Raw genomic sequence first — 22,649 nt, 5'->3', positions numbered from 1 at the left:
ACGGCCATTGTTGTGTCGGTTCATTCCGTTTGAGGAGATGGAGATTAAAGTTGCTTTAATGTAGGTGTGATGTTGGCAATGAAACAGACCTTGACATTGCCATTATGAGCCTGACAGGGGGCCTCTCAGACAGAGGAGAGAGGAAAAATAGGATCCCTTCGCAGATCCTCCGTGGCTAAAAGAGGGTTTTTGAAGTGACCACATATGAAAGGTTTCTTTCGCCATGCATGGCTATTTGGATTGACATGCATGGCAACACTGCTGAACAAATGATTAAATATCTTTGTATCTTCTGATGTGTGTAGGTAGTATGTCCATTTAGATTCAGCTGTCCTTGAGAGAAATGGAAGCATTTTTTGTCAAATACACCAACGCTATTGATTAATCTCCATGGGGATGGTGTGGAGAACCCTCCAGCTTTCTTACGCTCAGATAAAGCGAGGAGAAAGCGTGTTGATTATCCCCCATGGACCAGAGGCCAAGGACAGGGCATGGCCACACATGACCCAGCCATTCATCACACACACCCTTTCATGTTATTTGATACTCACGTGGAGGCAACTGTAAATTCCAGTGCCCGGCCTCCATAAGGTGTCGACTGGTTTCCGTCTCTGCCTCGCCGTCATGTGTGAATATATGGTCAGAATTTGTAATGTGGCGCTTGGGATTGGAGCGTTATGGGAGACGGAGGTCACTATCTCCATGGCTGAACTGATCTGGAGTCAGTGCTCCCAAATTACTGAGCAGGCGAAAGGTTCAAGGTTAACGCCGCGCGTCTCTCTTCAAATCGCTGATGAAATGGCAGATTAGTTTATTGATTGCCGTGTTAAGGGGTGTCCATGACAGCTGTTTTTTACTGCCTTACTCGCCCCTCCCCCTGATGTTTATCAATAGCAACACTCGATCAGATGAGCAGATCTGATGGTAGTGGGGAGTAATGTTTGTTTGAAGCTCCTTATTTCTTATTCTCAATGCGTAGTGACTGAGATTGTGAGAGGATGCCTAGGTTCTGTGTGTTTGCGTGTGTGTGTGTGTGTGTGTGTGTGTGTGTGTGTGTGTGTGTGTGTGTGTGTGTGTGTGTGTGTGTGTGTGTTTTAAAAGGAGATGGAAGTAAATGGTTGTGTATGAGATTTTTGTTTAATCGAAATCCATTACAGCACTTCATCTCTTCATAAAAACACAGTGAGACTAAATGTTCCTTTCAAGATGGATGGAGAAAGAGAGAGCGAGAGAGTGAGAGTGGAAGTGAGAGAATAGTGATGGAGGGGAGGCTGAAAAGAGAGAGAAAGAGAGAGAGTGAAACTGAGAGAATAGTGATTGAGAGGAGGCTGAAAAGAGAGAGAGACAGAGTGAAAGTGAGAGAATAGTGATGGAGCGGAGGCTGAAAAGAGAGAGAAAGAGAGAGAGTGAAAGTGAGAGAATTGTGATGGAGGGGAGGCTGAAAAGCACAGTCCTATTTTGTGCATGTCAGTCATGGTGTGCAGATTTAGGAAAGCTCCTTACACCAATAAAGCCGCATTTTTCCCCTCCACACAACTAAACAATGGCCAGTGTTTTGTTTGAGGAGAGACTAAAATTAGTACAAAGAGATATACCAAACAGCTTGAGGAAACTGAGCTCACTGTTTATTTTTAGTGCTCAACATCAGCGTGTTCTCTTGATCATTGAGAATGCGGGAAAAAGAAACAGCAGTTTGGCAAAGCATCCTAGGCAGTCTCTCTTTATCGCTCTCTCTCTCGGTGTCTATCTCCCAGGTCTTTGCGAGTAAACGGCTGTTGTGATATACAATAGCCAATCGTTCTGACATTCGCCTATTGCGCTCAGATGCCTTTCAAAAAATCTCCTTAAACTGTCAGAAGAGGAGTGTGTGCAGGGCTTTGACGTGTGTGTCAGGAGAGGAGTGTTTGCAGGGCTTTAACGTGTGTGTCAACCCAGCACACTGCACTCCAGTGGAGGAGGCCCAGGCTCTCTGTCAGGCTGCGCGCTGTCACCTCCTGTTTGGAGCTCTCGTGCAACGTGTGTGTGTGTTTGTGTGTTGTGTGTGTGTGTGTGTGTGTGTGTGTGTGTGTGTGTGCAAGTGCCTGTGTGTGTGTGTGTGAGTGTGTGTGTGTGTGGGTCTGCGTGTGTGTGTGTCTGTGTGCGTGTGTGTCTGTATGTGTGTGTGTGTGTCCACTGTCCACTGGTTTACAGGGAGGTGTGTGAGTGTGTGTGTGTGTGTTTGTGTGTGTGTGTGTGTGTGTGTGTGTGTGTGTGTGTGTGTGTGTGTGTGTGTGTGTGTGTGTGTGTGGGGGGGGGGGGTCTGTGTGTGTGTGTGTGTGTGTGTGTGTGTGTCTATGTGTGTGTCTGTGTGTGCATGTGTCTGTGTCTGTGTCTGTGTGTCTGTGTGTCTGTGTCAGTGTCAGTGTCAGTGTCAGTGTCTGTGTCTGTGTCTGTGTCTGTGTCTGTGTCTGTGTCTGTGTCTGTGTCTGTGTCTGTGTCTGTGTCTGTGTGTCTGTGTCTGTGTCTGTGTCTGTGTCTGTGTCAGTGTCTGTGTCTGTGTCTGTGTCTGTGTATGTGTCTGTGTCTGCGTCTGCGTCTGTGTCTGTGTCTGTGTCTGTGTCTGTGTCTGTGTGTGTCTGTGTGTGTGTGTGTGTGTCCACTGTCCACTGGTTTACAGGGAGGTGTGTGAGTGTGTGTGTGTGTGTGTGTGTGTGTGTGTGTGTGTGTGTGTGTGTGTGTGTGTGTGTGTGTGTGTGTGTGTGTGTGTGTGTGTGTGTGTCTCTATGTGTGTGTCTGTGTGTGCGTGTGTCTGTGTCTGTGTCTGTGTCTGATTCTAGTTTTCACTGCACTCCATCCCCCACAGCCTCAGAGTCCCCCCCCCCCAAAAAAAATTTCCCCAGATTTAACCAACTATCAGACAATAACAAGGGACCACCCTTATCGTCCAACTGAAATATTATCTCTGGTGCATTCTGGTAAGTAACATGTATGGAATGGTAAAAATACTTATGTTATATGTAAGTACCTAGATAATTATTGTCATCTTATTTTTGCAAAGCAATCTCTCTCTCTCTCTCTCTCTTTCTTTCTATCTCTCTTTCACAAACACACATGCACACACATGCACACACACACAGACACACACACACAAGCACACACAGACACACACAGACACACACACACACACACACACTCACACACCTCCCTGTAAAACCAGTGGACAGGAGCATGTGGATGGCTTTATTAGATATGACCCAGGCACTGGCGAAGGACAGCAAATGCCATCGCTGCTACTCCGACTTTTCTTCTTCTGCCGTTAGGGGTGAACATCTAGCCTTTTTCAAACTCATTAGTTCTGATAAACAGTTTTATTTTATCATTAAAAATCCAATTTGCCCTCCCTAGCACAGGTGTGCTCTCTATTTCTTTCTCTCTCTGTCTATCTCTCTCTTCCTCTCTCTCTCACTCTCTCTCTCCCTTTCTCTCTCTCTTTCTCTCTCTGTCTATCTCTCTCTTCTCCATGGTCCCCTCAATGTGTTGCTGCAGCAGGATGGATGGATGAATGAATGAATGAATGAATGAATGAAATGATGAGTTTGACTGAGGGATACTGTCAGAGTTGGCATGTTTCTGCTGGTGATAATGAAGGACTCAGGAGGAAGGCCAGAAAGGTCATTACAGGAAGCTGGAGTCAGGGGTTTGCTTTTGTTCAGGAGGGAAGCTGTGCAATTGAACAAAATGATAGAACGAATACAACTGAATGGAATCAGGAGCAGAATTTCTGACATTCCCCTAATGGAAACTAATGGAGAAATATGACTTCAAATAATTGTCCTCAGAAAATCAATCTGTAAATATCCTGACTAAGTATTTTCCCTGAACACGCCAGAAGTTTATTTGCTGAACATTCCGATTGCTTTAGTGTGGCAGCAACAACAGAGCATCTTTTTTTCCCCTCACAGAGAGATAACCGAAAGAAACATATTTACAATTCTGGTTTCCTGGCAGAATATCCATTTTATTCAAATTTAGACAAAAAGAGATACACATTTGTGCTGTCTGCAATCATTGAGCAACTCTGTTTATGTACAGGTTTTTTTTTTACATTATATAATATCTGTATAGCCTCGTCATACATAACTGAAACAACGTACCATCAACTGTTGATTAGATACTGATATTAAAGATCCCATTCCCCCCTTAGTTGTTTGGCAATTGGAAGTTGTAAAAAACACATTATATTTTAAAAACATTCATTCAAAGATGCGCTGTGTAATGAAATTCAAGTCAGTGAGTTCCATCCATTTAAGAAAGGAAAAAAAAGTCAGTCCGCTGAAGACCTTGCCTTTTCGCCCCTAGGCCTGAATGGAGTTCTTGAGGCACTAAGACCTGTGTTGCTAGTCCTCTCGAACCCAAATGGAAAATAAAGAAAACCCTTCCACAGACACCGGCTCAATGCCACTCGGAATCAATGTTGCTGGCGTGGACACTTTCTCTGTCTCTCTTGTTTTTCTCTCGTTTGTTTTTTTCATGTGTTCGTTGATATCCTGAAGTCGCACCTGAGCACATAGGTTTAGCAATGACAGCACTTTTTTTTTTTTTTTTTCAAATAGTAAATATATGCCACCGAAATGCTTCATTCTCTTTTAAATGTGGTTCTGACAGGCAGTTTCGGCTCAAAAGAAAAGAAAGAAAAAAGTAGCAATAAATATTCTGAAAGAGGGCCGGGGGTGCAGAGAGGGCACTTTACAAATTTGCGTGGATGTCCTCGTGTCGAAGCACTTTGTAGGTGATCCAGTAGAAGATGTTGAAGATGAGGAAGCTGAGAGGGAAGAACGCTCTGGAGATGGTGTCGATGCGCTTGGCCCGGTCCACGAAGCGTTTGCGCACCGCGTCGCTGTCGTACAAAACGGGCACGGGGGGCGGTGGCGGCGCAAACACAGTGGCCCCCTCCTTCGCCGGCAGGCACTGGCCCAGGCCGTGGCCCAGGCCGTAACCACGGAAATAGAATCCTCGACTGTCCCTCACCAGGTCCTCCTCCTAAAAAAGAGGCAGAGAGGAAAACGGATGACTTCTCTGTGTTCACTATCAGCGGGTAATAGCCTCTTTCATTTTACCCTCAGTGCAGGGTTTTCTAGATGTTGATTTATCACTGTTGTCATGGGTACTGTGTGTTCAGGAGATTATTATATTAGAAGATGAAATACATGTGCTTCCTAAATTTTATAAGCTGACCAAGGAGCTTGTATCCTTTAAGTGTGTGCTGTAGTTTCTCCTGTGCCATTGATTTTGTGATATATCCTCAAATTGAACCTGTCTAAGCTCAAGCTCATGTAATCATTTGCTATGGTGACTACTGGTGTACTTCTGTGCTAGTATACTACTAGTATAGACACTATTTGCATGTAAGACACAACACACATTCGTGTGATGACAGTGAATACTTAATGATTATTATTAAAAAAAAAAAAAAAAACACCAAAAAGCAAAACATTGACCTTTACTTTTCGTAATGGGTTGAGGGCACAGACAGACAATTATTCATTTAGTAATGGCCCTTTCAAAAACAGCCATGTGAAAAGTCAGACTCTCAACAAAAACTCCCAGTAGGTATTGCCATTTGATGGATGGCCGTGCCCTGTCCTCTCCCCTGAAACCAAGCCGCTCTTTTCAGCCTCTCCCTATGGAATATTAATGGACATATGGCTGAGTTCTGACATTCCCCTTGAAAGACGCAGTCGGTGCGACCGATGAGAATGTATGTGGGCTCTATTTTTGGTGCCCTGGCAGCTGATTCTCCTCCCCTGACCCTTAACGCTCATCCCTTCTCCCCCACCTGCAATCCTTTGTGATCCTACGCCTTTGTCATATATGGATTGACACGGGCATTGAAGGATAAGTGTGTGTGTGTGTGTGTGTGTGTGTGTGTGTGTGTGTGTATGTCTGTGTGTGTGTGTGTGTGTGTGTGTGTGTGTGTGTGTGTGTGTGGTAGAGGAGGAGCACTAAGTTAGGCTGTGGCTATCTGCCAGGGGCTTAGTGTCTAATCTATACCTTATTTTAAGAGTTCTAGCGACAGTCACACTGAGTGGTCCTCCTGAATCCAGCTGTGCAGGATACTGTTGTCTAGCAACACTGCCTCGGTTCCTGCTGTGCTCTCAGGCTGCGTGTGCTTCAGGCCCCTCACATCACTTTGTCTGTTGCCCCGGTGACAAATTGCACCTTGTTGCGCAGGATGCAAACTTCCTGTGTGCCCCTTAATTTGCGTCCCCATACCTCTAACTAAAACCTGCGGTAGGTCATGCAATAAGGTGTAATGAGCCCTTTGGCTTGAGATAATAGGACCGCATACTTTTTTTTGGCTGTGGCTCACGTCCTCTCAAAGGAACTGCCATCTCTCTCTCTCTCTCTCTCTCTCTCTCTCTCTCTCTCTCTCTCTTAAGCTTCTGTGGTTTGGGATCATTCTTACCTCGTTGCTCATCGCCATGCAGTGTCCTGAATCTGGGGAGCTTAGCGTGTAAACTGACTGTGTCTGTGGAAATGTTTAAGTGTGAAGTTACTTCACAGTTCATTTTGTTTTCACATTCAAAAAGCCCAGATGGAGGCACACAACACCATACTCAGAAGTTTGAAGAAGTTTAAGGGAAAAGAAGTGAAAGGTCTAAAAACATTCAAATACATACATATATATATATATATATATACACATAACAACAACAATAATAATAATACTAATAATAAAAGAAGAAGAGGAGGAGGAAGAAGAAGAGGTCAACGCAAAATACTATGAATTGCATTCAATTAAAATAAAATTAAGTAAAATAAAAACAGACATTTTGACAACATGAGGGAACATAGATCCACAGCAGACTAAAAACACAATGACAGAGCACCATTTGAGGTAAAGATCAGGATAGGTGGGTTTGGATGACATCACTACTGAGACTTCCAGGGTTGGGGGTGGAAAGGCAGGTCCAGGTGTGCATAAGCAAACCTTGCAAATACAAGTAGTACACCAGGTTTGGAGAAGGTGTTAGTTTGAAGAGGGAGGTGGATTGTTGTACTCAGGGGAACACACACTACGGTTGGGCGTACACAGCATGGCTTTACCCGTGGATAGGTGTTGGAGTGCTGGCTCAGGGTGCTGAAGCTGGTGCTGTTAGCAGCTCTCCGCAGGAACTCCACACTCACACTTGCGGGGGGGCCCACCAAGGCCTCCTCCATCAGGGGTGGAGGGGGGGGGGGGGGGGGGGGGAATGAGCAGACAGATCAGAGTAATGTGATTCTGTTCCCACCTCTGCATCTTTGCAGTGGGTTGTGAACCTTTCAGGTCGTCGCTCTGAAAACTAGCTGAGCTGCTCACAATTGTCACACGTGGCGTAACAGTGCTCACAAATACCAAAGAAATCAAAGCGAGACAACTAAGAAAAGGCTCTTTGAAAACGTGGGTATCCTAATGTGAGAACAGGGAAATGCCTAACAAGTGAACTAGCAACATAAAACAGAATGCAACAATCACTACAAGACAAAAACACACCTGGAAGGGAACTGACTTTGATTTATGAGTAGTTAAGGAAAGAAATGCAGGTATATAAATAAAGTAAGCTGTCATGTACCAATGAGTATAAGTCTTGTACTTCGTCACGGCAAAAGCTTGGACTTAATCATGTCACAGGACTCTGCATCAACCCAGCCTTGGCAGAATGTCATGAGAGCCCCTCCCGCCCAGGGGCTGAGTGGCAGAAGACATGGGCAGCTTTGTTATTGTCCTTTAAAGGTCCACTGAAGAGTGGGGAGGCAGTATTGACAAAACCTGGTCAGTCGCTGGTACCAGCATGCTTCATCAGTCTGGCAGAGACAACTCTGTCAGGCCGCAATCCGCGGCGTCGATACAGCAGCCCCAGCGCCGTCTGTTGCCTGGGAGACCTTGAATGAGAGTCATAGCAGGAGAGGAGGGGCCCCCTTACACTCTTATGGAGAGTTATTCTGATTTCAGTCCCATTATTGATTGCGATCCAAGGGACGCTTCCAGTAAATCTCAAGGATTTGTAGGTTGGCGTGGGGGCCGGGGGAGGAGGGGTGGGGGGTGGAGCTGGGAGCCTTGACTGGGAACGCCGCCCGGCCCATTTTGAGGAATGTTTAATGGGACTGTCGTGGGCTTTGTTCCCCGCTCCACAGAACTACTTTGCCATTTTTTAGTAATGTCCTACAGCTGGTAAAACGTCCATTTAGTGCAAATGAACATCACTCTGCAACAGACAGCCTGCCTGCTCCAGTGTGTGAGTAGGGATGCTGTACGGTAGTGCCAAGTATAATCCAAGTGCATCCTAGCCTCCCCCCTTCCCCCCTCCCTCCCTGCTCCACTCTTTCAGTCGTTTTGTTCTCAAGTGTTTGGCTCTTTAGTGTTTGTAGAGCAGAACTGAGACCAGTGGGCAGAGGTTTGGCCTTTGTCTCTACAGGGCTGGAGAGATGTAAACGTAGGTAGCAGAGATGGAAAGAGAGAGAGATAGAGAGAATGAGAGAGATAGAGAGAATGAGAGAGATAGAGAGAGAAAGAGAGTGGAAGAGAGAGATAGAGAGAGAATGAGAGAGAATGAAAGAGAAAGAGGGAGAAAGAGAGAGATAGAGAGATAGAGAGTGGAAGAGAGAGATACAGAGAGATAGAGAGAGATTGAGAGAGAATAAAAGACAATGAGAGCGATAGAGAGAGATAGAAGTGGAAGAGAGAGATAGAGAGAGAGATTGAGAGAGAATGAGAGCGATAGAGAGAGATAGAAGTGGAAGAGAGAGAGATTGAGAGAGAATGAGAGAGAATGAGAGCGATAGAGGAAGATAGAAAGTGGAAGAGAGAGATAGAGAAAGACAGAGAGAGATTGAGAGAGAATGAGAGAGAATGAGAGCGATAGAGGAAGATAGAGAGTGGAAGAGAGAGATAGAGAAAGATAGAGAGAGGAAGAGGGAGAGAGAGAGAGACTGAGAGAGAATGAGAGCGATAGAGAGAGAAAGAGAGTGGAAGAGGGAGAGAGTGAGAGAGAGTGAGAGAGAATGAGAGAGAATGAGCGCGATAGAGCGAGAGAGAGAGAGATTGAGAGAGAATGAGAGCGATAGAGAGAGATAGAGAGTGGAAGAGGGAGAGAGTGTGGATTCTACACACAGGTCAGTGATCACCATGGAAACAAGCTGATGTGAATTCTCCCACATGCAGTGTGACATGTCGCTGTAGCGTGGTGTTTGTTTTTGGCAGTGAAAAAAGTGTAAGCCAAAACAATGTGTTTGGAGTGTTCCAATCTGAGTATAATCAGACATGACAGAAGCCTGTGTGTGTGTGTGTGTGTGTGTGTGTGTGTTTGTGTGTGTGTCACTCACAATTCTCTGCCTCCGCTGCTTTCTTCTCAGTCTGATTAACTCCTTGTGTTGCCTGGAGACGAAGTTGACCGCGGCGTACTCGAGCAAAGCGGCAAACACAAACAGCAGACAGACGGCCATCCAGATGTCAATGGCCTTCACGTAGGACACCTAAGGCACAACAAGGTCACCCACGCCGCCCCCCCCAGCCCAGCATCAATAGCCAATCGATAGAGACCACACAGAGGGGAATAATGAGAAGCTGTTGTCATGACACTGATCCTCCATCTCAACTAATCACGGAGCCCAGAGCCCTCAGAAGTTTAACTGGCAGTCGATGCCACGGAGTAATCTCCCCATTTAGCTCTAGAACGAGGTCCTGATGCTTGACCTTCCAGAGGATGATCTGGTGGTGATCTCGAAACATGCAGGGATTAGAACGTGTGTAAGCACTTAACATTCGGCCCATAAGACCCTTCCGTGGTGGCCCTCTCTCTCTCGGCCCCTCGACCAGCAAGGCTCTGACTTACTGTGCCCTCATCCTGACTGCGACTCTTACCTTGGGTAGAGAGGCTCGCGAACCAGAGCTCTGCGTTGTCATGGTGAGCACCGTGGTAATGCCCAGGCCCACCCTGGCTGGCGCGGCGTCCATGTTGATCCAGAAGGACACCCAGGACAGGATGACGATGAGCAGGCTGGGGATGTACATCTGGATCAGGTAGTAGCCCATTTGCCTCTCCAGGTGAAATTTCACCTCGATGCAAGTAAATTTACCTTGGGCAAAAACACACAGGAGAGGTAGTTAGTCAATGTGCCCAAACAGTTTAGACAGTGGTTCGAAAGCAAGGTGTTGTTGCGCTGTGAAGAGGTAGGCACCTGTATTGTAGTGTTTGGTGCAGTAGCCAAGGTCCATTTCCTCTTCCAGCACAAACTGTGGCAGCATTAACTCATCCGCCACTTGGACCGGGCCCTTTTCCAGCCATTCAAAAATCAGGTCATTCATGGTATAACCAACTACATGGAGAGAGAGAGAGAGAGAGAGAGAGAGAGAGAGAGAGAGAGAGAGAGAGAGAAAGAAAGAAAGAGAGAAAACAGATGGACCCGGTGTGTTATAGAAATTAGGTATGATCTCAGCCCTACAAACATCCAACTGACACCTTCAAATTTTATATTATCAAAGAAAAACAAATCTAACTTTATTTCACAGATTTTTACAGGTCTTCAATATCTGAGCATCTAATTAACTGCCCTAGTGACATAAATACCAGTTAACACCTGAGATCTGATTTCTAAAAGTAGGAATTAGATGAGGTTTCAGTGAACTGTCTGAGAACCAAGGCAGAGTCCGATCCTGACAGGGTACAGGCTCTGTGACCACAGTCTAGCCATGGAAAAGGACTCACAAGATCATGGTTGCCAAGAGTCAAAGTCAAAGTCAAAGTAGCTTTATTGTCAATTACTTATGTCAAGACATACAAAGTATGATAGATAGAACTTCTCCCACTCTCCCACGGTGAAACATATAAAGTGCACAGGCACAACAGATAAACAATTCCTAGTACTAAATAGAACATACAGACAAGACATTACATAACACTAAGTAGAACATACAAGAGAGCAGAAAATATGCATTTGCTACATGATAGATGAGGTCAAAACTGAGATTCATTCTTAGTTGATTATATGATTATAAACTTTTCCACAGTCCCTGGAACAGTCCCCTTTCCCATAGAAAAAGGCACCAACAGCTTTCTTCAAGAGGGAAGTAAGACTTCCGTGGACCTGCTCAACTACCCACCACACACACACACACACACACACACACACACACACAATCTATACATTCACTTTGGTCTTTGGTCGTCTTTGGTGTGTTTTTTTTATTTTTTAAATCCACATATTTAAGGTTTTCCTCTGTGATCTTTAATAAAAACTGAAGCCAATAACTCCTCCTGAATGGGAATGGACTGAGAGAGGAATAGAACACATCCCAGCGCAGCCATCAATCTCCTGCTGTTCCTCGGTTGTCATGGTAAAGGGCACTCTCACTGGAAACCTCCAGGTTTGCCCATCTGCCGTGGGGTCCAGGGCTCTGTTGGAGGTGTGTGTGTGTGTGTAGGTGTGTGTGTGTGTGTGTGTGTGTGTGTGTGTGTGTGTGTGTGTGTGTGTGTGTGTGTGTGTGTGTGTGTGTGTAGGTGTGTGAAGGTCTGTGTGTCTTTGTGTCTGTGTGTGTATGTGTGATTGTATGCGATCGCTATGCCTGTGACAAGAGACGCGTTTGTGCATGGCTAATGCTGCTTGCTTAATCCATACTGGCCTGCCTCTGTTTGCCGCGCGCACACCGGCGGCCCCCGTGCCTTGCCCTCTCTGTTTGGTGTGGCGCAGTGGAGGCAAGCGCGGTGTTGACCAGGACGTCACGCGTGGGTGACTCGGTAAGAGATGTTATCACTTTATCCCATTGAAGCACACTTCAGTCTATTGCTGGCACTCTCAAATCCTCTCTCTTGCACACCTCTGACAATTTTATCCTTCTACGCCGAGGCAAGATTGCAGGCCCATAAAAAATGCATGAAGCATGCAATAACAGTGTTGAATGCTTAACACATCTGAATAGAACCGATGTCTGTTGGGTGTTGGGTGTGTGTGTGTGTGTGTGTGTGTGTGGGGGGGGGGGGGGGGGGGGTGGGGGGGTGGGGGGGGTGCCTTGGGCTTGGAGTTAGAAAAGCATCAATTATTCAAGATATTTTACCCCCCATTCCCCCAGCCCCCACTGTCTCCCTACCAGCTGCAACAGCAACAAGACCACTGGATAAGAAAGGGAAGCCAGAGCCGCGTTTGCTTTCGAGCCTTCCAGTTTGATGTCATTCAAAACTATCTTTTCAAACAAGTGAGGAGAATATCATTTTTTTTTCTCTCCAAGAGATGATGAAATGCCTCTTTCCCTTAGCACCCCCTCAGCTACGGGCAAGGAGTGCATATTCTATTAATTTACAACATATTTGTTGCCAAAGAGAGAACCTATGCATCATTTTTGGAGAGTGATGTTTTGAGTGGTTACCTTTTAAAAACTCCTGCGTGCTCATGTCACTCCAGCTGTTTATATGGGCCACATTTCTCCTAATTCTTTAATGGTGAGATAAAAATAGCACCAGAAATAAAATGTCCAGCCTTAGATTAAAAGAATGTCATGATAGCGAGTAGATTACCGTCTGAAATGGGCTGCTGGGTGGCCTCAGCCTTGAAAACTCTGCCTGGTGGATTTACTGCATGTACATTTTCTTTAATGCTCCGTAATCCCAAATTGGGTCATGATAGGCCTTGCTGGAGCGTGTGGTTTGTGTGAAATGGGTTGTGCGTATAATAAGCGTTAGTGCATACATTAAATTGAATGGTCTCATGACCATGATGACCTCAAAAACTGCGTGTGCGTCGAGGATTCTGCGAATCTGTGAAACAACAGATTTCACGTGTGGCCTTTGAGCCATGCAAATTTGTCAGTGACATTCAGAGCATTTTTTTATTGTAATCTGGAGATTTTTTTCCCGTCTCTTTTTGTCCCACTGCTCTACATTAATTCCTCTCCTCTTGGTCTGTTTTAAGCTCATCACCTTCCTGTATCGCCAGACCTAAACTGATTTTTCCTAGCAAACTGGCCCAATATTCTAGCATCATAACTAACTGGGCCGAAGTCGGAGAACTAGTCTGGGATCTTTCTCCCTTTGGTTGAAGATGTAAGTATTCCATGGTAGAATATTTACTGGATTATATGTCATAACAGTCGTTACACTCTGGGCCTCTGCATTACCGTCTCATTGTTTGAGGGACATTGGGATGAAACAAGCTGACTGTGCCGATACGTCTAATTAGTTTGGTATTACACAGTTCCGTCCTTTTATACTCTTCTGACAGGATTTGTTTTTCAGCCTCCACTGACAACTGTCAGAATAATTGCAACTCATGTCACCCATCAGTCAAGAAACCCTCAAAACAACTCTGACCAATTAAAAACAGAACTCAGCCAGCTGTCAGTCATCCTCTCCTCTCCTCAAGCTACATGTCCAAATATCTTCCCCCCCCCCCTCAGAAGTCCTGACTGAAAGCCCTTGGTTTATGCTGACCAGAAATCCTTCAATCCATCTACTCAGAGAAGAAAATTATTCGCACTTCCCTTTTTGATCAGCGGCACTGCGCTCACAGCGTCCTTGCCAGACAAGGTGAGTGCACCCTTCGGCAGTGTCCCAACACTTGTCAAAACTGTGTGCCGCTCGCGTGAAGCTAGGGTGAGGATGCCGCCTGTAATCAGAAATGATTAGCCCCCCCATAATAGGCTTGTCAGGCTGTAAACCTGGGCTGTCTGTGCGCCAGGAGCCTTTTCCTTCTATGCACTCAGGTAGAGGACATGTGTCTGAAGCTGATACATTGGCATACTCCCCTCAGAATCTCTATCTGCGGAGAACTCAGAGAGAGAAAGAGAGAGAGAGAGTGAGGGAGAGAGGGAGAGAGGAAGAGGGAGAGAGTGAGGGAAAGAGAGAGAGTGAGAGAGAGAGAGAGAGAGGGAGAGAGACAGAGTGAGAGAGAGGGGGGAGAGAGAGAGAGAGAGAGAGAGAGAGAGAGGAAGCGATCAGGAGATATCAGGACTGGCTCATTCATTATCGGCTGAATGTTAATGATCTTGGGCAATGTCATCACAACGGACTCAAACTTTGAACAATGAGAGCAAAGACTCTTGAGATATTGCTTAATGTTTGTTAACTATGAACGTTTGTGAACTATAAAAAACTCCCAATAAACTAAAAAAAAGAGTAAAATCTCTATAGTCCAACTGTCATGCTGCGATTAGGAAGAACTTGACTTCTCTCTTCACGTGTTTCAGAATCACCTCCAACCAGTGGCTGCTGACAGCAGCTTTGCCCTTAAACAGATGCATTACAGGTGTGTCCCATTGCGTTCACCTGCTGCCTAGAGCTACGTTCCCTTGTCTCTCTGGGGGAGGGATTTGGGTCACCCCAGGGGCCAGTGGGGTGGGTCACAATATAAAAGGTACAAAAAATGCAAGTTTCATTATTGATATCCTGGAAATTGCTTTCCAGAGTTGTGATGGTATCAGGGCTAGGGGGCACGGAGGGGTTTGTGGGTAATTTATTTCTCTTACATTTCCTTTTATCAGCCGTCCAGGGAAAGGTGCATTCATGCGCAGGTTTGGCTAATATGTTTTCTACATGGAACGGAATGCACAAACACATAGAGATGGATTTTCAAATGTTGTTGTGGGCCAGTCTGAATGTAATCACCCTTGAGGGACATCTCCGAGCCGCTTCTCTGTCATTTCTGGGTCATAGCGCTGTCACTCTGAATAGCAGTATCTCTGGTTCCATCTCATTCAGTGGCATCTATCATGGACTCTTAGCAGCAGTCCCCCACACACCATTTACACAGTGCATTGACTTCGACTTCCACACGGATACATCCAGAAAAAACTGTATGGTGTCATTGTGTTTTTATCATGGTACACCTTGTGTGGTTGGGTTTACGGCTATACACACGGCACACATTATTATGCTGTTTGAATGCCGGCAAACCATTGGGGTATAGAAGAAAGTGGAGTGGGAAGCAAGAGCACAGAAAGAAAAAGAGAGAAAAAGAGAGAAAGAAAGAAAGAAAGAGAGAAAGAGAGAGAAAGGACCAAAAGGGAGGAATAAAGAAATGACTCACAGCTCTCGAGCTGCATGGTACAGGTTTGAACGTCCATTGGGAAATTCTTCAAGTCCATTGGGCAAGACAAGATGAGTGTGAGCCTGAAAGGAAGGGAACCAAAGAGAGCAGAAGATGGAGACAGGGCTGTTGGAGGCAAGCGAAGTAGGAGACATGCAAAAGCAGATAGAAAAGAAGCCAAAACAGAGAGCAAAGGACATAGAGTCCAGAAAAAAACCTCAACAATCATACATTTAATCTCCTTTCCGCCATGTGAGTTATGTGTCTAGTGTAGCCCAACTGTTACATCATCCTTTTTTGTATTCTTTTTTTGATTCCTTAAGGAAATGATAATCCAAGTTACACAGTGATTTGCAAACTAATTGCTGAACAAAAGCGCCTCCTTTTTTATTTATGGCAAAGCTTGTGCATTAAGCCTTCGTGGAGCCTAGGGAAGGAGCCGAAGCTATTAAAGCGTTTGGACGGGGTGGAGGTTGGGCTCTGTGTAATTACCTGCAGTAATGCACCGCTTCAAGCGAAGACAAGAGCCACAAGCACTACACTTGGAGCAGCCAATTTCTATTGCGCTGTGATAAGGCGAAATCCAAGCCTCTGGAAAACAGCCCCCCACCCCATTCTCTCTCACACGTGCACTGATTGATGAACCTTTTAAGGTCTCCAGCACATGTAATTTATGCCTGGTCTGGACAAGGCCCCAGAGCGTGGCTTTTCGTATGGTGCTCAATGATTTGTTTGCGAATAAATACACACACGCAATCAATATTTTGTGTCGCGCTGTGTATTTCCCACAGCAGGCTCCCCAAAAAAGCAGCTCAATAACAATAACCTGCTCACAGTGGAGGGCTATGGGACTTCACATTCGTGTTATTGTTTTGAATGGGATTATCTCCGTGCCAAAACTCATGCTTTGCCTTAGATATATGACCTAACCATGTCATACCACAATTGTATTGTATTGAAAAATTGTTTCTGGGCGTTATAATCATAATTGTTTTCACTGCAACAATGTATTTACAATGTATGTGTTCTTCGTTCAGGAAATATTAAATCCAGGATGATTGATTTTTTTCATTTGCAATATAATTATATTTACATGACAGGGTATATTGGCTGTCTTATTTCATTCTCTAATAAAATACTTAAATACAAATGCAACGGCTTAATGCTTTTTTCTTGTTCACCATTGTCACGTGCAACAACAGATGTTCCATTCTGTAACTCCATTTCGAGCACTCCTGTTTACCTGATGCTGTAGAGCACATTCCCATTCTGAAATATGCGAAGCAGCTTGTTATCTGTTGTGACCTCGTGGAAGTTTGCCCCCTTCTCGTTGGCGAAGAACAGGTCAGGTTTCCAGATGGAGTCCAACATGGAGGGGTCCAGGTCCAAGGAAGCATCAGGATACTCACTGTAGGCCAGCCGGGGGTCATTCCATTGTTGCCTTAGAAACACATTGAGTCTGTAGTCCTGTTGTGAGGAATAAAGATAGTCTGTGTCAGCATGATGGGCATTTGGAAGAAAAAAAAGGGGTTATGATTCATTGCTCAGATGCATTGTTTAAGTTATAACAATCAGTGAAAGAAATTGATGGTCTACAACCTAGAAATCATAGCTGAGTAGGAAACTCAAAAGGTAACCCTTTGTATGTCAGCCCTCACAAGGTTTCACGCACATCCCTTGCATCCTTCACCCTATCATTCATCTATAATTTCTCCACAACCTCAGACCGAATTGTAACATAAGACATAAATGTAACAAAATTAATTTATTAATTGTGCGATCTGTCTTGATGAGTAACATAAAAAAGATCATTTCAGTTTTTCTCACCTCTGAAGAACCGGTAAACCACAACCAGTGTGCGGTGTTTTCTTAATATCTTAAACCTAGTATGCCACTGAACCCCACCAGAGAACCAAAGAACCGCTGCCATTAATGGACTATCTAGTGGCACTCCATCAAAGGCTAATGAATGAATATGTTTAATGGCTTTTCCCTGGGAGGGGGATCTCCACCTCGCCACTCATGGCCCCTAACATATAGTAGCTGGACTGCTAATGAACTGGCCTTAATAGAGGATCCTGAGATGAGTATGCTGGGACTTCCTCAGGGCAGTCATCCCACCCCCGCCTAATCACACCACTGTCTTCGCACAAAGGGCAGGAGAGAACATTTATCACTTGAAACGATATCACCAGGCCAGAACCGTCTTGTTCTCTAACCCTTATAGTTATGTGAAAGGCGAGGCGGACGGAGGGACTCTCTATCCATCCCTCCTCTCCTCCTCCTCCTCCTCCTCTCTCTCTATCCCCCTCTTCTTCTCATCCTCCTCTCCATCCATCCTCTCTCTCCCTCTCCTCTCCTCTCCTCTCCATCCATCCTTTCTCTCTCCTCTCCTCTCCTCTCCTCTCCATCCATCCTCTCTCTCCCTCTCCTCTCTGTTGATCCTATAGTAGATTCCCACATGGTGTCTTTTGCTCAAGTATTTTCTTCTCCAGGGTCCGGACACACTCTGCTGATCAAGCCGGCAGCCTCTTAAGTAAACTCAGGGGGCCGAGTGCTCATTTGAGAGATGGTGTCTTCCTTGCCGTTGTTTGACCTGTTCTATGCGTTTTCCCCCTACTTTCCCCAGCTCTTAATTGCTTGGTGCTGAGTCCATTATCTGCTCATCAGCTGATCCTGAGCTCGTATGGGTGAAGCAAAAGGTCAGAGGTCGGATGACCCCATGGGATAGGAGATGATGCTAAGCCATCTCATCGAGGTCCAGAGGGTTCAGTGAAGTAAGGAGCTAATTAGTGGGGGCAAGGATACTGCACCGTGGGTGTGATTTAAATCTCCACTATTGTGGTAGGGTTTATGGATATAATTCAGAAGCTCACTTACCATAGTTGTTTCTGTAATGGACCCAAAACTGTTGATAAATATATTACAGGTGACATTAACAGGAGGACCTGAGAAAACAAAAAAACAATTACACAATGTATACTTAAATAATATTAAAATATGTTTTAATATTGCTGTTGTCTAAATTATGTAACTTGCTGTTGATGTAATCTTAGTAAAGTAACAACCCATATGAAACAGAATAAACAGAAATAAATACTTTACTCTTTACTCTAGTATGTAGGCTGCAATGTGGTAAAACATCTATTGATTTCACATGCAAAGTTCCATGGGCTTACGTATCAAAATCATAAAAACATCATTATCTCAACAAAAGTATTTTTTTAATTACAAAGCATAGCTGATTATTTTGATTTCATGAATTTCATTCATATATAAAAAGACAAAGGTTTAAAATGATCTTACACTTCTGTCTGCTGTTCTTTCTGTTGTTATTAAACAGTAATAAATACATAAAACATCTGGATCTCACAATCAACCAATGACGTTTTACTCGTATGTATTAAGAGTGACATAAGGCAACGCTGACACATATAACTATGTTGTCGCCAGAAATATTGAAGAAAGGGTACTAAACGTAATCGCAGTAAAGGAAAGTCTGGAGAACTTCAGTGGTAGCGTTCTTTTTCTTCTACTGTGACTGGTTGACAGGGAGAGACATTATGAATCTATGGCTATATGTGCCAGGCTGTGTTTCACCTCATTTAGCCTGTGCCAATCAAAAGCTGCGTGGCCATTAACACTTAAGATGTGCCATCTGTGCCGCAGATTAACCCTGTGAGTGGATTAACACTATGAGGGCCAGAGAGTTGCCAGTTGTTCTCAACCGGACTGAAAGGTGCTGAGATACAGGATTAAGAAACTCTCTGCTTCAGTGTCTGGATTTGCGTAGCGCTGGAATAAAAGTAAAGTAAAGTAGAGCAGCACTGGGGTGTAACGCCAGAATGCAAAGAGATCAAGGAGAAAGGATTTGGCTGCAGAAAAAGATAACCTCCCTTACTGCGTTTGAGTTGACTGTGATTATGATACATTGTGAAGAAATACATGAAAATGCAGGTCCAGTACAGGTTGTCCTTCCTCAGCCTAATGAATGGAGATATACAGCGGTAGAGGAGTGAAGGTAAGGATGAAAGTGAATACTTAATCATGACGACTATAAGCAATCACCTTTGAAGTTGGGTCTGATGCGAGCGTCATAGCCAGAGGTTCTGCCCATGAGTTTGTCAAGGAAGTCGGATGGGGACGCAGACTTTTGGGCTTTGGAGCTGCTGGGTCTACATGAGGGGTGGGGTTGAAGGGGGGGGGGGGGGGGTAATTAAGGGGGAGAAGTAGAGGAAACAACAAAAAAGTACATTAATAGAAAGTACCAGAAAGTGAGAAAAGGTTGTTACATCCTACATCCGTGATCATGTGAAATGAGCCGTATGATTGTATTCAGTGTTTGTGTTAAGTGTTTGATTGGGTTCAAAAACACCACCAGCTGGGACATGCTAATTTGACAGTTAAAACTTTTTGATGGTTTTGTACCTCCCTGGGCTATGTGCTAATTTGGCAATTAAAACCTTCAGACGTTTGTGTACCTTTGGTTAGTGAGACTCACTCCCTTCTCCTGCACAGGATAGACATTCAGGCCAGGGAGAGAGTGAGTGAGGGAGAGGAAGAGGGTGCTAACTCCCGCTGCTGACAGACTGATGGCTCAATTGAAATGCTGTGAATGTCACACCGGGGGAGAGTGCTTTGATTCCGGCTCCAGCCCTGGCACAGTGTGCGTCTCACAACCCTACAGGCCACTGAAAGAAACCCCAGGGCCCAAGGGCCTGTCCTCCTGTGGATAACAACCCCCCCCCCCCCCCCCCCCCCCCCCCCACCCGTCTGCACCCTCTAAGCGCCCCACTGTATCGCTGCTGATTTCTCCCCAGCTCTTTTGATGCAATTGTGAGCGGATCAGTCATGACCCCCTCCCTCTCCCTCGTGCCTGTGAAGTTTTCGCGCCGGCCACCGCAAATCCTGCCCCCGAGGCTTCGCTGCGCTCCGTCTGTCTGTGTTCCGTGACTCATGTGGCTTGTAGACCCTGTGATCACGAAGCCCCCTGAACTCCTCTGAGCGTCTGCCCACGGTCTGAGGCTCTGTCCCTTTCTGCCGTGCCGCTGCTGCCGCCGCCGAAACCTTCACGCCGTACAGTGACTCACTCATCTTCGCCGTGGCGGAGTAAACATGCGGCCCACAACGCAACTCTTATTTTCAATTCCAGTCATTATAGCTCGTTGGAAGTGTAAACGGGAAAATAAAGACCCACTGCTTCTGACTCACACTTCTGAGAGTGTGTTTTGTAAATCGCCTGTGAGAAACTTGTGTTTTTTATTTTCCATCATCGCCGTATAATCGATACTTGTGTTTTTCCTGTGAGGCAAGATCATGTTGAAGCATACATTTTTAAAGATGGTGGAGAAAAAATGCAGTGGAATTCTGATCTGCCTCTTGTTCTTGTGACTTTCTTGACTGTCAGACTGTCACGTACAATCTGCTTTTTCCTTGTAACCATGCTTCCTGCTTATGATCATCTTACCATAAAGTCAACTTAAAATGTACACTTACATAGTATACGTTTGGATGATAGTGTTTTCCCAATTAAACCTGCTTCTGATCTTTTGTGGATGTACCCCCCCACCCCCAGCCCACACACACACACACACACACACACACTCACTTAAATTCACACGCTGAAAGTGTGACAAAAGGCGTTTTTGATTCACTGAGTTGGTCATTATTAAAGCCAGCCAGATCTATACCCAAGTCTTTCAAAAACGATTGGCTAGGAGTTCTGTACTCACATGCCCCTCCCCGTTGTGTTCAAGCCACATGGACGGGTGGAGATTGAAATAGACAATACACCTCAAATATCATCAAATGCATACAGCCTGCATACAGTTAATGTATGTCTTTGTGCATTTCTTGTCTCTGAAATGCATTTAACCGACAAATCTGTTTAGCTGAGGTCCAAAAAAAAAAATGCTTATTTTCAAAGACAAAAGCTGTGATGACAATCACATTTGATTTGACAACTGTGGGAAACTAATTTTCTCCGGGTGAAGGATTTGTGACTTGTGGCTTGGAGCATTCAGAAGCGAATTGGCTTGTGACAGTTATCTTTTCAGCCTTATTGACAAATGATAAACATGTTTCCTATGATTGCCCATGTTAGTGTAAATTGATCCATAAATAAAACACATTTATCTGGTGGGTGTACGAAAAAAAAACTCCTGGATTGAGGTCTGAACTTGTCAAACTTTGTTAGCATGGCTTCCATTTATATTATGTTGGCTAGACCCTGATCATTATTGTCAAGGCAACACAGAAAACATTCACAACAGTGACATCACTTCACAGAGCTGTCTGAAAAACTCCCTCACAAACACTACAACAGCATGGGTGTAGCTGTAGTGCAAGCGTCAGCATCCCTGTACCATGAATGGGTCGGAATGCCCATGGGGCCCAAGGTTTGATTCCAGCTCGCGGGTAATTTACCAATAGCTCTCCAGCTCGCTTCCTGTCTCTCTCTACTGTCCCATCTGATTAAAGGCAAAAAAGCCCAAAAGTAAATCTTTAAGAAGAATACAACACCATGCCTGGTCTAATAGCAATCACAACAATACACTGTGGAACTTGAAGTAGTTTTCTGACATCAGCCAGCAATCTCCAGTCCCGGGCTTAACCACCTTTGCCAGTGCTGTTTGCCCGTACCTGGTGTCCACTTTTCTGCCCTTCTTGCACAAAGAAATTCTACTGTCCCTGTCATGAACTGGCAAAGCGTTAACCTCAACTGGCATATCATTTTAAAACCTGATCATGTCCTCACATGTAGCAAACCTGAGTCAGGCTAGTTTCTAGTTGGGCTCTCTCTCAGAGACAAGAGACACACACACTGCAGGAGGTCTACGTCAGTTTTGAAATGGTCTATGATCAGTGATATATGTGATGACCACAGCACTTTCCTCACTGTCCTCCAGAGGAGTAATTTGTGGAGCCCCACCATGACCTCTCCGATATCCCTCATACATTTATAATTGGCTGCATGCATATTCTTCAACGAGTAATTCGAAAATACACAGATTTCTTTTTACTTTTTTTTTAAGGCAAATTAAAACCGCCACCTGGGGAGAATAGAAGGAGAAGAAGAAAAGACACTCTGCTGAATCACCTGAAGTTTAATGTAAAGTGTTTAGCTCCTGTCTAACAGCAGCGGTGGGGTGGCGGTGAGGGTGTTGGGGTCATCCGTAATGGCCCCTGACAGGGGAGGCAGTGGTGGGCTGGTCAGACCAGAGCGGGCATCTCCTGGAAGCATTGAGATGCGAGGTGGGGACACTTAATGAGGCCGACCTTATAGCCCCCCAACCCCCCTCCACCCCTCCATCCCTCCACTCCATACTCCTCTGTGTGTTCCCTCATCAGTGACTGAGCATTGGCAAGAATGTTTTAGCAGACAGATCTTGCAACATTATTTTACATGTCGAGAAGCTTTCTCTTACGTTTGTGAACTCCCACGTGGGTTATGTGAATATTCAGAGAAAGCAACATAAAAAAAGGTTAAATATTTCGCAAGAAGGCCAGCATTTCAAGTCAGTATTTTCACAATCAGTGATGTGGGGCAAACCTGAGTAGAAACCTTCATACAGCATCTGCATACTAGTTCCTCACAGTCTCAAGCAACCCCCACC

The 22,649-nt window shown here is 45.1% G+C and overlaps 1 protein-coding gene across 1 annotated transcript in view; it reads right to left on the bottom strand.

Moving 5' to 3' along the window:
- Positions 1-4,725: 4,725 nt before the first annotated feature.
- Positions 4,726-22,649, bottom strand: part of glra4a (glycine receptor, alpha 4a) — a gene marked incomplete at both ends in the record, with an annotated part of 38,412 nt that continues 20,488 nt past the window's right edge. The window contains 8 exons of the mRNA XM_080840323.1: positions 4,726-5,019; positions 9,343-9,492; positions 9,881-10,095; positions 10,198-10,335; positions 15,034-15,116; positions 16,277-16,500; positions 17,914-17,981; positions 19,102-19,208. Coding sequence (XP_080696449.1) covers positions 4,726-5,019; positions 9,343-9,492; positions 9,881-10,095; positions 10,198-10,335; positions 15,034-15,116; positions 16,277-16,500; positions 17,914-17,981; positions 19,102-19,208 — 1,279 coding nt within the window. The remainder of the gene's footprint in view (positions 5,020-9,342; positions 9,493-9,880; positions 10,096-10,197; positions 10,336-15,033; positions 15,117-16,276; positions 16,501-17,913; positions 17,982-19,101; positions 19,209-22,649) is intronic.

The sequence above is a fragment of the Sprattus sprattus genome (assembly GCF_963457725.1).
Source record: "Sprattus sprattus genome assembly, chromosome: 6".
Classification (NCBI taxonomy): domain Eukaryota; kingdom Metazoa; phylum Chordata; class Actinopteri; order Clupeiformes; family Clupeidae; genus Sprattus; species Sprattus sprattus.
Note: the sequence above shows the minus strand (reverse complement) of the source record. Positions and strands in the feature narration are given on the sequence as shown.